We start from the raw sequence: 16648 nt of genomic DNA, 5'->3' as shown, positions 1-16648 counted from the left end.
GAGGAAACCACAGTGGGAATCTTTACCATCAGTGACTCGGGTGAAGTGGAAGACGTCAGGATTGCCCATGAAAGCCAAGCAGTGCTGCAGGAGCTGCCAAGCGTGTTCTAAAAATCACACTCTTTGAGTGAGATTTTTTTAATGATTTTTTCCCCCTCCAACCTACATCACACTTTTTTACTTTGTTTAACATTTCTATCTCATGTCTCAGAGTGATTTATGGGGGTCTGTTTCCTCTGTCTTAGCTCAATGTACATAAAATGGGAGGCCAGATTGGTGTAAATTTGAGTGATGTTTAGGACTTGGCAGTTGCATACTGATTAGAGGAAGAGACTAGTTAGAGAGCAGTTATAATATACTCTACTCTATTGTTCAAGCAGCAATAAGGAGTCTTGTTCCAAAACTAGCACGCTAACTACCTAAAAGGCATGCAAAAACCTTGCAAACATCACCAACAGCCCAGTTGACACTAATAGAAGCTTGCCAACACACTAACTGGTGTCTTTTGGCAGTATAGCTGGAAATGTCATGCTGTGAAAGATTTTCTTCCATTTTTGCAAGGTGTTCCAGCAAGGAAACACAGAACTACATAGTGCATATCCTGGATGGCTAGTGAGAAAGACAGGTGTTTATCTAGATAGATAGATAGATAGATAGATGGATACTTTATTAATCCCGAGGGAAATTTAGGTCCTTCACATGACCATATGCTTTCAAAATAAATTTGAGGATGATACCAAAACTAGTGTCAATTTGTGGCATAGTGTTACTTTAAATAAAATGTTCATGAAGGTTCACTTTAATCATATTTGTCTTTGTGTAAGACGCCTACCCCATGCACTTTGATTCATTTAGATTGTTTGAGCTACCTGCAGTGGTAAATAATTAAAATGTTCTATATAGTACACTGAAATGGTAGCCTGACGTTGTCATACTCATAATTCTAGTCAGAATATGAGTCTGATACTGCTCCATTGGGCTGTGATTGTGGGGCGTGTTTCAACCGAACCAGGAAAAAAGATGTCTCTTCGCTCTATTGGATAGACCTACAACCAATCAGCCAGCCATGTTTGTTGAAAACTAATTCAAACCAAGCGCTCTTTAGTGACGTGGTTGATTACGTTACTGTTGATCATCTGTCCATCATCGTATAAAGCCCGCCCTGACAATTTAATTGGTCCAAACAGCTTCTGTTCGGGCATAGTTTCTCCTCAACGGGGCAATGCCAGACCGAACTTCCCGACCTAAAATGTTGTGGGCGGGGTTAAGTTCGTCTGGCACACAGGCTACTGAATTGGGGCAAATTAAGCAATTTATTTTGCACTTTTCCAATTCCGCAAAATAAGAAGGTAAGATGGACTTAGCTTCTGTTTAGTGTCCTGATTTTTGTTTTGTACATTTTTTTGTCTTTTTTTGAATTTTGTGTTTATCAATATTATATCAGTTTTACAATATTCATACCATACTACTGAATTCATATTTAAATTAGAGATGTCAATTTAACAAATTCTGAATGAATATAGTACAATAAACATGAGAAAAGACATTGAACCATGGCCCTAGCATAAAAAATACATATACAGATTAAGTTTGTTGAAATTAATAATTCATTAAATTGCGTAATAAAATCGTTTTACTAATATATAATTCTTAAGTATATTAAGTATATTGCCTTCCAGTTGTTGTCGTTGGCACATTAATGGTAAGCAGTATGTTGTTCTCCGGTACCCAACATATATCATCCCTGTCTGGCCAAGAATTTGACCTTGCTTGGCATTTGTGGATGAAGTTGTGTTAATTCTCTATCAGTCCAATCCAGTAATATCCATCATACGTACAGAAGACTTGAGAGAGATAAGTTGTGATTGGTAAGTAGATTTGTGTGGACATGGAGAATTTGTCTCTCAGATGACACGTTTGTTGTTGCTTGACCAATAATGACCTAACAATAGGTGTTCTTTTATGCTGTAGTTCGGAGAAACCCCCTGACTGGTAATGCCGCTGAAACCCCCTGACTGGTAATGCCACTGAAACCCCCTGACTGGTAATGCCACTGAAACCCCCTGACTGGTAATGCCGCTGAAACCCCCTGACTGGTAATGCCGCTGAAACCCCCTGACTGGTAATGCCACTGAAACCCCCTGACTGGTAATGCCGCTGAAACCGATGGATGCAACCATGAAGGAGGGGCTCCAGCTGGCTGTGAGAGAAGGAAAAGGAGGCTACTGTGGAAGAATGTTTAGTGATTGCGTGTGCGTGTTGGTAGCTGGGTGGGTGATGGGTAAGGGATCAGTTTGGTATTTAACGGATCAATTCTGTATTTTTGGATGAGGGGCTGTTTTGGGGGGTCGTTTGTGATAATGTATGATTATTTATTTTGAGTTTCGACATTTGGTACAGGACAAGGTGTGATCAACAAGTTCAGAGACTGCGCCTAGGTGTCACTGCACAAGGCCAAATTTAAATCAGGTAGGATTTGGGCTTTTTATAGGCGCAGTCTGTGAATTCTTTTGATCGCACCTTGTATGGAGAAAGCTCATATATGTGGCTTCTGCTCTCACCAATGCACCAACTGTCAAAATTGTGACATGTATGGATCATACATGATTGCAAACAGCCCTTCAAACAGGTTCTGGTACAAAAATACAAAATGTATCCTTTAAAGCACCAACACTAACACATCCCACCTGAACAAATATTGGTGTTTTTCATATACAGCTACCAACACACACGCACATGGGATATTCAGCTACCAACACACTCAAATATTCAAAAATACCAAAATTACTGTTTAAGAGAGAGTGTGTGTTTGTGAGGGAGAGATAATATGTTTAAAAATATGTTCAGAATCAGTTTATACATTTTCTTTGCTTTGTTTTTGTTATATTGACTTTGCTATAGTGTGTTAGGTGGTGTTTGTTTTAATTGTTAATAAAAGTAACTCAATTTTTAAATGCATTACTAGTGTTGAATTTGTGTTTCTGTTCAAGTACATTTGGTAGTTTTTGGGCCACATCTGGCCCGGGGACCAAGTTTACACTGAGGCGACACTCAGGCAGTATGTGAGCCAGATCTGGGCCAAAAGAAACAAGAAGTCATGTAACACCGTGTGGGCCAGAGCAAATTATTTGTGTTAGTTTTCAGTTGTCGGTCAGGGACCCAGCCGGAGGTGGGTCAGAACTGAAACAAGGGTGTGGGCTGTGTAAAAATGGCAACCCCTCAGCTTGAACTTCATCTTGGGGAAGAGGAAGAAGTTGCAGGGAGCCAAAGAAAAGGAGTCGGGGTGCGGCAATCGTATTGAAAACTCACAGGGCCCCAAGTGTTCTATATATTTCTATAATCACAACATAAAATATGAATGTGACATTATAAGCAGAGAAAAGAATTATGCAAGATAGCTTGCATAAAACAATTAAAAAACTTCAGTTGTTAATATGAAAAGACCAGGAATTTGCAGTTCATCATTCATCTAACTGAAGCAGATTTCAAGTAAGGCCTACAAGTGTAGGCCTGCTGCAAAATGAGCACTGTGTCTTTAACAGGAGAGTTCTAGTGAAGGTTTTATTACGCGAGATTTGCTTGGCGCCGTGACCCCATGTGAAACGTCTACTGCAAGAAGCCCTGTTCACCCGCAGAGCGGCGCGCAATGGAGCTGTGAAGCCATCCGTTTGAGATCCTTTCCTCCACGCCCTCGCAGGCGCTGTAAACAAGCATTTCTCAGAAGACTTGGCTGCTGATTAACGGCGTGACTATGTGGATTCAGATTCGGACAATTGATGGGAAGGAAACCAGAACCATAGAAGATCTATCCAGACTAACAAAAATAGAGACTTTGAGACTGAAAATTCAGGAGATTTTCGATGTTAACCCGGAGCAGCAGCGCTTATTCTACAGAGGGAAACAGGTACCGTCGCATGCATATTTTCCATGTGAATAAGCAGTATTTTCAGTTATTTATTCGTTTCGTGGGATTAAGAGCTAACGTTGGGTTGCTTGCTAATGTGACTCGCGGCTCCCGAGCTTCCTGTTTTGATGGGAATTCGCCAACAGTTCTTGCGCAAGCGGCGAGGACGCACTGTACTGAGACCCATGCACCCAAACTGATCTGCTCTGCACTGCTCTTTATCCAACTAGAATACAGTCGAACACGTGTAGCAGGCAGTATGCCACAATGTACGTTGTCGAGGCATTTCGGTGGTCAGGTCTCCTGTTGGTGTCATGATGCAGCTAGATTAATGCGTTTTGCCACCGTTGAGACATTTACGAGGGTAGCGTAAGCAGCAACACAGTGCGCTTGTTTTTTTTATGAAGTTTAGCTTATCGTACAATTAATCACGGGTTTCCATGTTAACAAACTATCTCATGAATACTGTCCTTCTGAACACAAGTCTCACTTCATCTGAGAAGAAAATAGCATTAACGACAGTTGTTGGTATTTTGACGTACATCACACACGGCGTGTGGTACGTCTGCCCACTATCTGAACGCAGTTGTTTTTTTGATAGGGCAGTTGTTGTGTGTACCATGTCACTCCGTTGTATTCTGCATTTGTTTACGCTGTGAAGAGGGTATGCTATGGCACGTGCTCTGCGAGACGTGTCTGCAATGTTTACATGCGGTAGCTGTAGCCAGTGTCATCGCTCCTCCGCCATTCAACACATTAAATATCGAATAAGATGTAGGCTATAGACATCACGTTATAACCATTTAAAAATTGTTATGACGGAGCTGAAGGCATCTACATGTTTTTATTAAGGAGAATAGCCAGTCACTGAAGTACAGGTGTACACTAGGTGGACCACATTTGACCAACGTAATTCAAATCAAGTTTATTGTAACTTCACTGAAACGCAAGTGAAAATATTTGGTTCTGTGCAGTATCACAAAAATACATAGGCTACCAAACACAGTAGGCCTAGTTAAAGTAAAACAAACTAAACATGATTGTCTCAAGGGGGAAGCACCCTCATTGGAAATATTGTTTTGCATATTTAAGTCTATAAATCTTAAAAACTATGGACGTTCTATATTGAAGAATTGTGGACATATTGAAGAATCATAATTTTTTACTAAATCCTTACATATGAATCATCTTGAAACTGAGCCTTAAAGCTGTTTGATTCCTGTTTGAAGTCATTGGATGAATTATTGGAGATTGTAGTAGCTATGTGGATGCTTATAATCGCAATAGTCTAATTTAGGATGGGAGAAGTGAGAGAACACAAATATGCTGTCAAAACAATTAAGTCCACAATATAACTTATGAATAACTTGGTATTGAAAGCTTTACTTTATAAATATCTGCTGTGTTCATAGTCACCTGTCCTGTATTAGACAAATTAATTAATGCAGCAAAGACGGATGAAGTTAATAGGGGTGTAATGATTTACCAATAGGAATCGGAAACCGGTTTTAACGTTGAAAATGGTCAATGGTCCGATTCTACCATGAAGAATTGTTGACTGAAGCTTGGGTGTTTCTACTTTAAGGCCTTATGCACACTGCTTTGTGTGTACCTGGCGGCTGCGTTGCCGTACTGCTGTGTGGCGGTTGTGTGTGTGTTCAACGTTTCTGCTGCGTCGCTGCCACTGCCAGTCCTATCTTCTTGCATTGAGTTTGCCTTTGATAATGGCCGTCAATACACAATCAGTTTAGTATCATCCATTGTTGATGAGCGAAGACCAGAAATTGGACCAGTTGACCAGAAATCAGTCATGTGTCCCTTCAGTCCCCTCCAAAGCCACTCCTCCAAAACACATGAACGCCCACTGCCTGACTACTGCAGCACGAGTTTATGAGTGAGAGAGCGTTTAGCGTTGCTGAGGAGTGCAACAAATTCTGTCATCGCTAAAATATCCAACTCCCTTATGTGTCTTTCTGTACAAAAACACACAAATAAGCTAGATCACCACATTTGTAAAATGTCCAGTTCAAGGCCAATATAAACATAAGATAAACCATTAAATGACACTTGCTCACAACTATAATGCAAACACCTGCAAACATACACACAAATAGATTACAGTCAAGGTACGTGTAAATATACTTACAGTCTACTGGCGTTAGCATTAGGGTAATACATTAGCTACAATAGCAGGATTGGATTATGCTAACTGCTACACCAACAACTATAAATCTATAAATAACAAACCAATTAACAACTGAAATATTTCTTTTTTTTATTAGTTTGCATATTTGTACAATACAAGTGATTTTACAGTTTTACAAGATCTGTGCACCCCTAGGCCTACTCTAAACTTCCGGTCACTCTGCACTGATCACTGTAGTTGGACTCCGTAGCGCTACACTAATGAGACTAAACAGTGTCGCCTAGTGGTCATTAAGAAAGTATTTTTAGTCTCCCAATATAATTTAGCCTAGTTGCTCAAACTTGGTGAATACACATTCTCCAAGACTGCAATGCTTTAGTTAGATTCAGTATCATGTACATGAAACCTGAGAAATGATAAAACATAAGATCTGACAGGTATGAACCAGTGCAATATATGTATATCTGTGCTTTTAAATGTATGTTTCATGAACATAGCATTGGATTCTAAAGTATTTTCACAATATTTAATGTTCTGAAAAAGTTTCAACAGACCAACTAAATTGTAAAATGAAAAGTGCCAGAGCTCCCATATGAAGTTTCAAAAGGTCCTCCTGCTGAAATGATTATTGTTCATAAGTTGATTGTGATGTGACGGGGCCTACTGTCACACTGCCCTGGAGTACCCGTAGCCTGGAGCACCCCCTGGTGCAAGTTATATCTGTGTGAAGTTTGTGATGTATTGTGGTGATATTATCTACAGGGCTGGGACTAACAAAAAGGTCTGGCCAAGATGGCGGAGGGTACAGGCTTAGTTAATGCAAACAGACCCCTGTAGGTCTTCATTTAAGCACTTGAGCTTCTGAGCTAGCTGAGAGGCTAACCACTAACGTTATCTGACATCACTACTAAACTTTCTAGTAACTACATGATGGCGGAGGCTAAAGGCTACATCTAGTTTGAAACATTTAGATGATTATAAAATCACAATGCGACTATTAGTGTCTACATCAAGACTGATTGTTGTTTTTATGTTACATTAATTTAGGCGAGGCAAACATTGCTGTAGATTTTCATTTAAGCACATTTGAACATTTGATCTAGCGGATAACGTTATATAAGCATAAGCACTTTGAACTGCAACTCTTGTACGAAATGTGCTATATAAATAAAGTCTTACTTAATTACTTACTATATGACACCCTACAACACTTGCTAGTAACTAGCTAGAAAACATTCATATGAATAAAAGATGACTAGATGACTAGGCCACCAATAGTGTCTACACCAACACTGATTGTTGTTTTCTATGTTCATTAGTTTAGTTATGGCAAACACCCCTGTAGATCTTTATTTAAGCACTTGAGCATTTGAGCTAGCTGACAGGCTAACATTTAATCTCCAGCTGCGTACCCCCCCCCCCCCCCCATTGAAAAAAACAAAGTTTTCCTTTTCACCTATTACTTTAATTCCGTTTTAATCCGTTTTGGCTCATTTTGTTCACCCAGAGGTAGATTGATGGCTTAAAATGAGTGAATAATATGTGCCACAAGTGACCCAAACCTTCTAAGGTTGTTGTTTGCCAGCCATCAACAGAACAGAAGACTAAAAAAACATTATTTGCAGGCGATTGGGAAGATGAGCGAATTCATTTGACAGGCTACGGAGGTCTGTGTTGAATAGGGGGGCGTGGACGGAGCGGAGTTCATCACAGACGTGACATTTTCTCAGTGGTTTTGTTTTCTAATTAATGCTTGTTCATCGTTGCGATCGTTGTTGTGTTTATAAGAAAGAAATACAGCCTTGCAGGACAAAATACAGGGGAATTTGGGCGATTTTGATGCACAAAATGATGTTTCCGTCTGAAAGTTGCAATTCTGTTTCAAACTGTACATTCTGCGAATTCCGTCCGTTTTCTGTTATCGCGGAAATTTTCTCCCCGCGTACCCCCTGAACCACTTCGCGTACCCCAGTTTGGGAACCGATGGTCTACATAAACATAACACATAAAATAGACTTCAACCAAGGATTACATCAATTACAACTTTCTGAAATTAAGTAAGGTCAATGTTTAATTATATGTTGCATTAACATTGCATTGGCTTCTGAAAGTCTTGTCACAGCATTTAGTGTTCTAAAAAACTTTATGTTCTATGTGTCAGGGCCCGCAGCAGTTACTCCAAGGTGCCAGAGGCATTGACCAGTCACGGAACACATTGACCGTGGAACAGTCTCTGGAGCTCACCCTAGTGGTACTGGCCAGTAATGGCACACGGCCTCAAGACTGTCCACTTTGAGCTACAACTGCTTCGGATATTTTAAGAATGCAATGTATGCTATAAATACACGGCATGAGAAGATGGGTTATTGAGTGAGTAGCCTACGTTGTGAGTTTCATTTGCCAAATTTAATCACGGTTCTCAGGTTTGCGTCGTCAACCGATTTTCTAAGCCATTGTGATATTTTTTCACAATATGCTCATGAAAAGCCATACAAATTAGTGATGGAAAAGTACTATTTGATACACAAGTCACGACATTCATGTAATTTTCTCTAAGTAGACTGTTATTTGCCTCTTGATGCGTCCAAATCGGTCCAGTATTAGAACGCTAAAATTGTCAACCCCAAAATGGCTATACAATGGAATCCTGTGGATCAAGCATGCACGTCAAAGTAAACTGCTTGTTTTAGCCATCGTCAGGCTCGACCGACAGACTGACAACAATAGAAAGGATCCCTACAGAGATACACCTGCGTCTGTTTACCTAAATAACTAAAGAAACTGTAGAATATGACTGTTTGTACTGTCAGTGCTTTAAAACTCTTTTCTTCTGGTCTCTGACATGGCACCCAATTCAGTGCCTGTAGTTGATTGGCTTACTGTATGGCGCTGGAGTGGACACTCAAAGGAGAGTGCCTCCCCTCCATAATAGACGACTGGCACTGAATTCCATTACTATTCTGTGCTGGTAGGCATTCTTCTTCCTTTGGCATTTAACGGCTGACTAGAACAATTGTAGGCGTATGTATGTTGTAGGCCCCCACAGGTCCGGAAGAATTGCATCCCTAGTACCTATGGTACTGTAGAACAACGAGTATCCTCACCTTTTCAGAATTTTGGTATCAACTTGGTACGGAAGTATCGGTTCTCGTGACATCCCTACTACAATGGTCAACGCTCAAATTCAACCCATCCACAATTAAATGGTAGCAAAATCACTATGCTGTCTTCAGTCGAAGATGCAAAAATGTTTTGGTTACATTTGTATTACAAAAATGGATGCCACTGTTTGATTCATGACACTGATCCTGTCTTGTCAAAACTGATGCGGTGCTCCTTAACACGAACATGGACTTACTTGTTCTATGTCCAATGTGTTGTAACCATCTAACAGGTGTCATACAGGCTGAGGTAACATACAGCTGGTAATGTTACAGAAAGCAGATAACGTTACCTTCTCAGGCAGCAACAAACATGTTTGCCTTGGCTGTGTGCTCAGTTATCTGGGGGATGCAGGCTAATATTACATACCTCTCATTGTTGATGAGACAAACTCGCCAGCCACAGGGAGTTCATTTCCCAAAGTGTGTTAATGAAGGTGTAAGCCATGACCCCCACACAGCAGATCAGAGATTCCTCAGATCCTGTCACTCTTCTGTCATTCTGCCAATTCTTCCAAATGTCTCCAGGGTTTAGTGTGCACACACAGCAGAGGCTACGAATATGGATAACAATGGACTGTTTTGATTGGCTTGAGCTCAGTAGTTGAGTAGAAGGGCAACATTATTCTATAGGCTATAGTTGTTTTCAGTGTTAGAGGGGCTTGGCAAAGTTGATGAGGTGCAATGTACTGAAAGGCTAAGATGTAAGATGTCATTTTTTGTAATATTATTTCTTCCCCTTACTAACTGCCAAAGTGAGACACAGCTGTGTTCCGTTTTATTCCTGTGGCATAAAGTAACAAAAATACTTTTATTAAATATATTATGGTATGCAATACCACTCTTGAATTGGCTTAGTTTAATTAATAATGGAAAAGGAATGTCTGCATTAAACAAATGTTAAAAACAACTTGATCAAATTGCATTGTATGGCATTGCATTAAATCAAATCGCACTGAGTCGATTTGCACGGAGTCGTTCTGTATTAAAATGTATCGCCCCTTTATCGAAATTGTCAAACTGATTTGAAGGTGCCCTAGTGCATGAGAGAGAGTCCTGTTGTACTAAACCCCCATCAGAATCACAGGCTTTGGCAGTGGCATCCAGTCATTGTTTTCATTTCTCAGACAGTTGATGGGGATGGTTCTCTTGGTTATGCCAGTATGGTGGTTATACCTGTTTTAAACTTGAATTTAGTTTAATAGTGCATATAGCAGTTAAGGCATATACAAGAGTTAGGCATGGCATGTAAATCAATAACTGTAATTTCCTGACTATTAACCGCAGTTTATTCATCGATTTTGCAAAATTTCTGTAGCCCTGTGGCTAATACTCGGGTGCATCCTGTACATGGGAATGTATTTTTGTTTTATTTCTCTCTGTCTCTGTCTCACATACGAAGCCCATTAATGTATCAGGATGGACAACATCGGATGGATAACACATTTTCATTCACACTCAGTCACATTAAGCCTCCCATAACGATAAAGTAATGGGTGTTGTGTATTCCCACCAGACTATTTTTGACAGGATGCTATGGAGTGCGAACCTCTGTGAGAGGTGTCAGAGGTCTGTTAACCTGGCTATGAACAGTCAAGCTCTCTCTAGGTTAGGGAACCATACAGTTAGCATGTCTAGTATGAACTCATTTTAATATAAATAATAATAATAATAATGTATTTTATTTGTAATGCACTCTTCATTCAAAAGAATCTCAGAGTGCCAACATATTAAAAACGAACTATAATAATACAATAAAATAAAAATGAATTAACATAAGCATAATAGAAAACTTTTTAACATTTTAACAAACGATTTAACACAAGGCCAGAAATGCCTCTCTGAATAAAAATGTTTTTAGTCCAGCTTTAAAGGAGTCCAGCGTCTGCGTTGCCCTTAGGTGGTCAGGGAACATGTAATATGAAGTGAATACGAACTTGTGTCAATATGAAGCTGCACAGGCACCCAGAGGGTTTCCACCCATCATAGCTTCTTAACTATCCTAGCTATCCCTAGCTTAGGGAACCACCTTAACAGTTGGAAGCTGCTAGCGTCTAGTGAACTCATATTAATAAGTGTGAAAATTAACTCATTAATATGAGCTGCACAGGCACCCTGGGGGTTTCTATCTTTTCTTTTTATAATTTTATGAGTTAAATCAAGGAGACTATAACATCAGCTAGATAACTAGCTATTATTTCATGCAAATTAAACTATTTACTTTAAGCTGTTAAAGGTTCTTTAAAAGTTTCCTAATACACTAGATATATACGGTGTGGTTGATGGTCGGGAATGGTACGGTAACTTCTTCCACTGTAAACACGATTGAGGGAAAGCTATTCAAATTAAAAAAAAAAAATGTATTGTGATATTAACTTCCTTGAATAATATAAAATGGCTACCTGGCATCCTCTCTCACTGGTTTTGTAGCTATCAAGATGCTTGTATCTATAGTCTGAAAACTGAAGGTTGAGTCAATATGGACATCTAGCTTGAGTTTATTATTGGCTAGGCCAAATATGGAAGTGCAAATAAAGAGTTCAATGCAGGTAGCACCTTTGCTTACTGTCATAATTAGTTTTAGTATGCAGTATGCATTCTTTAGTGCAGAAGATGCCAGCTGCCTTGGTATTCACCTGTTACTCGTAGCCATTTATTGTTTTTCAACTTCACACTTCAGAATTGAGTATGAACCTCTAAGCATGGCTGGCTGAAGGGAAAAAAGAAGTTCTGTTTTAATCAATAATCTGTAGTCTGTTAAAAGGGATGTTTTGATCTCTGAAAAGATTTAGATTTTAAGATGTGAGAGTTTTTGCTTGTTTATTCATGTTTATAGTTTTCTTTTCAGTGCATTGTATTAGAATTGGGCTAGTGGTGAAGATTGTGGTCATACTTTACGTACTTGCACACACCATCGAGTTAGCATATACTCTGCCCCTGCAGCCAGTTAAAACATTGGCTGCAAATATTGGCATATGAGATCACCATCAACAGAAAAGATGACTGCAGTAACCATGTTGCATATTCAAGCTTACTTGAGCCAGTCATGTTAGTGTATGGAGTTCTGGAGCATAATAAAAGCCAAAGACCCCATTGTTACGGCTATTGTTTTTGGTGACTGGTTTTAGTTTATGCAATCTGACTTCGTCACACAGTTTGTATATGTAGGTGTTGATATGTTCAGTGACAGAAGAGCTAAGATTTCCTGTAGTTTTCAGATTTTTTTTTTTTTCAATGACCACACATTGAAGATGCAGATTACAGTCAATCAGGCCTTACATGTCCTGGGTAGATGAGATGGGTGTGAGTGGGCAGGGGAGAGCAGGGGGATTTCCACGTGTGAAGTCATTCTCAGAATGAGCTGCTTGCAGTACCCACACAGTCCGAGGGTGTTGCCAGGAACCAAATCCCTTTCAAAATGGCACCACTCTCACCCCCCTTTCTTCCCCTCTCCCTGGCCTTCACGCAGTCGAAAGCTCTGCTCTTTTTCTCCTGTGTGTTTGAAGGGCTTGTGGTAGACTCACCAGTGGATTCTCAACTTGGATTTATTGTTTATTCCTTGTCTTTGTTTTTATCTCGAAAGGGTTAATAGGTCTTACCTATCTTAGCCAAGCCACAAACTGCTGACTGTGCTGCCTGTTAAACTGCTTTCTTGCCGCTTTGTGATTGGCCCTGTTTGAATTATGCTTCCTGCTGATTGGTGAAGACAGTGTTCTCTTCGTAGGCCATCATTTAAGAAGCACAAGAGTTGTGTTGTAAGATAAGAATTCCAGAGCCAGTTTCATTTGTGTGTGTGTGTGTGTGTGTGTGTGTGTGAATGTGTGTGTGTGTGTGTGTGTGTGCCTATATGTGTGTGTGTGTGTAGCAACATGCATGTACACACACAACAGGAGTGCACTGTACAGGAAAACCTATGGATTATTTTTCTGTCCAATATTATTTCTTAGTATTTCTTCATGATCATATCTCTGCCAGGTTTTGGCGTTTTTTTTTTGGTAAATCTTTTACTGTAAGCTTGCAAGCTGAAAAGTGCCGCTGTGCAACCTAGTGCTCCAGTCATGCATGCAGGGCAGACACTTTATGATGGGGGAGTCCACTTTCAACTCATTACTGGAAGAGAGATGGACCGTTTGTTTCTCTGGTCTGTTCAAGGGAACGTGATGTGAGCTTGAGTGTGAGGGCTGATGAGTTGACCTACTGATTGATTTGGTTAGCAGTCTGCAAATTCATAAAGCTTCTTTCAAATATGAACTCTGGACAATGTCTGCAGCGTAGGATCTGGAGTCTGTCCAGAGTTACCCATTCAGACTCCTTAGGTCAGGAAAGTGTCTGCGTGACTCGCGTTCATACCAACAGGAAATGACCCAGGCGAGTTGAAAATAAATGGGTGCAGAGCTTGTGGCACCAAATCATTATATGTTAATCATTAATGTTGTACTCTGACAAAATTCTGCTTTGAGTTAAAGTAAAACACATTCAGAACTATTGAAAACCAAAGATATTTGGTTCCTTTAAATCTAAAATAAAAGTGCTCAACACAGTGCCGTTGCCTAGTAACGGTAAACAACTCCAGTAGAGGTAACATTCGGTTCAATGCGAGTGATTTAATGTTACCAGCTAGACTTACCACATTAAATGTTTTAGTTGAAGGTTACTTTGATTATAGCCTCCCGAAGCCTCCTTCATGGGCTTCATTTAAGGGTGAAAGGGAGAGTGGGAATAAGGCTAGAACGAAGACCACTTGATGTGAGGCTGTGCTTTAATGCTGGTATGCGTAGATTGCATTTTTTGTTTTCTTTGTTTAAAGTCTTTTGTTTACAATTTTATATTGCACATTTTGGGCACTGTAAATAAACCTGCTCTATTTTTTACTAAATCATAAAGATATCATAGCAGGTAGGAGAATTGTCTTCAGGCTTTTTGAGAAGTGTGTTAATTAAGAAGGTCTGGAGTTAACTTGAGACAAAATGTGACTGAAGTTGGCTGACAAACAATGTTAGCTTCACTAGCTACAGTTAGCTTATTCTATTGCTAGTGCCTAACTTGACAACTTTTCAGCAAAATTTTACCATAAAGTTGATGTTACTCACTTATGTTTCCATGCCCTCTGACATGGAAAATACAAGCTCAGTTTCCAATAGGGATTGAGTGCATTGAGACTGAGTCCCTTCCGGACTGGACAAGTTCCATTGGTGATCGTTGACATTATGAGAAAGATGGATACATTCTGAGCTGTTTTGCGGCAAGGAAATACTGCATCAAAAGATGCAGCGAATGGGTTCACTAACGTGATTGAACACATTATACTGTTACCTGGCTAGCTAAACATGTCCATCCAGCTCTCATCCAGTTCCTCTCAGATGGTAGGTTCATCAAGTTGGAGCTCCATTTCACACTACGTTTCATTGTCCTTGGAATTAAAAAGCTTGGTTAAAAAAATATTCTCTCCATTTCTGTGTTTACAGACATAAGTGGACATGTAGGCCATCTCCTATGGAACTCCATATCCCACCTACTTCCAAATGGCAGAGCTGGCCTCAAAAGACATTACATTTAGATATTTAGATACATTAAGATATTAGTTTCTGACATATGTAGACTACCAGAATGCTACTGATCGATCATGAAACCAGCAGTGATATTCGTTTCTGACATATGTAGACTACCAGAATGCTACTGAACGCTCTAGAAACCAGCAGTGATATTCGTTTCTGACATATGTAGACTACCAGAACGCTACTGAACGCTCTAGAGAGTAGCATAGTATGTTATTGTGTTTCCTTTGTTAATTGTTATAGGTTGTCTCATATGTCGTCATGTGTGTTGGGGGTGGAGTCAGGCATAACAGAGGGTACAGGGCTAGCCTACACACACCACACCAATAGCTATGCCTTTTTGACGCAAACGATGAACATCCCACAGAGATCTGGAAAGGTGCATTGCACACAATGAATGAATGAATGAATGAGTGTGTGCTGTGTGGCTTATTGGTGTTATGCCGGTGTACAGTCATTTATTCCTATCTAAACTTGGTCTGGAGCACACTTATATGATGACTTTTCTCTTTGCATATACCAAGAAAATCAAACCTTTCTTTTCGTAAGGATGCTGTGTTAGTATCTGCGTAATTGCATTGTGTCTACTGCATTGTGTAGAGAAGCATGGGAGGCGTGTGAGCTAGCAAGGAACTAGCATGTCTCTGAAGGTGTCGAGGAGTGAGGTTTACTCACTCCACAGCACTGTACCCACTCCCTACACACACACACACACACAGTAGCACCTCTCTGAAGGCGTCGAGGAGTGAGGTTTACTCAGTGCACAGCCCTGTACCCACTGGCTACCGTTACATATGCCTTGAAATTATTTTATTGTTTTGGCTCTATAGAAAACAAATTGAATTTAATTGAATGGCCAACTGCTGCTGAGGCACAACTGCACTCACATTGTTGTGGAAATGCATCTCTAGAATTTTTTTTTTTATTGTTAATTTGCTAAATATGAACTACTTCTCTCAAACTTCAGTCACAGACAATAGAGCAATTTGGGTACACTGAGCACTCTTAAAGCCAGGGAATAGGGTCCCGAGGACATTTACATTTAGTCATTTAGCAGACGCTTTTATCCAAAGCGACTTACAAGGATGTATACACATTTTACATTTACACTGATGGCACACTGCACATCAGGAGCAATTAGGGGTTCAGTGTCTTGCTCAAGGACGCTTCGACAGGCAATCGAACTAGCAACCTTCTGATTACTAAACGACTTCTTTACCTCCTGTACCACTGCCGCCACATATTGTAGGAAGGATATGGTTAAGAATCGATATCTTTGTAATTGAGGGGGGAGATGAGTAAAACAATGCTCTAATTTCTCGATACTGTGTTGAGGTGGATCAGAGAATTGGCCATTAATGGCAGCTACTTTTCAACGAACAATGGTCTCCCAGGCTTGCTCAAATTCTCATTTGTTTGCACCATGTTCAAGAAAATGAATGGGCCTATGACCTCTTCCAAAAATGTCAAATGTGAATATGAAATGACCTTTGGGTCAGTGTGTTTGGCTGATTATTCCTTAACCAAGTTCAGAGTCAGGGCTAAGCCTACAGGCAGTCTGCAAAATATGTATTCTCTCTATCAAAATGGAAGAGTTAATGTAAAACTTTGAATTAAAGCTACTGTAATGGACACTTTGTGTAGTTGTCTAAATGCCTTGTTTCTTTACCCAGATGATTATACCCCCTTCTGACCGATTTTTAACTGGTGCTTCAGCCGTGGACTGTGGACTGTACCTTTAACTTCATAAGTCCATCATGTGGTGACTGTGGGAGGATAACAAATCCTGTCCAAATTTTTTTTAATTTAGTTTTTCCAAGTCACAATGCCCAGAATAAGTAGCCTAGGCTATGTTTTGAAGAATGTTGTGAATGTTGCATGC

The 16648-nt window shown here is 40.0% G+C and overlaps 1 protein-coding gene across 1 annotated transcript in view; it reads left to right on the top strand.

Moving 5' to 3' along the window:
* The first annotated feature begins 3582 nt into the window (after positions 1-3582).
* The window catches only part of LOC105902440 (E3 ubiquitin-protein ligase UHRF2), a 65321-nt gene continuing 52255 nt past the window's right edge, over positions 3583-16648 (top strand). The window contains exon 1 of the mRNA XM_012830026.3: positions 3583-3904. Coding sequence (XP_012685480.2) covers positions 3752-3904 — 153 coding nt within the window. The 5' untranslated portion in view covers positions 3583-3751. The remainder of the gene's footprint in view (positions 3905-16648) is intronic.

Source organism: Clupea harengus, chromosome 12 (assembly GCF_900700415.2).
Source record: "Clupea harengus chromosome 12, Ch_v2.0.2, whole genome shotgun sequence".
Taxonomy (NCBI): Eukaryota; Metazoa; Chordata; class Actinopteri; order Clupeiformes; family Clupeidae; genus Clupea; species Clupea harengus.
The sequence above is the reverse complement of the archived record's forward strand: the minus strand, read 5'-3'. Positions and strand labels throughout refer to the sequence as shown.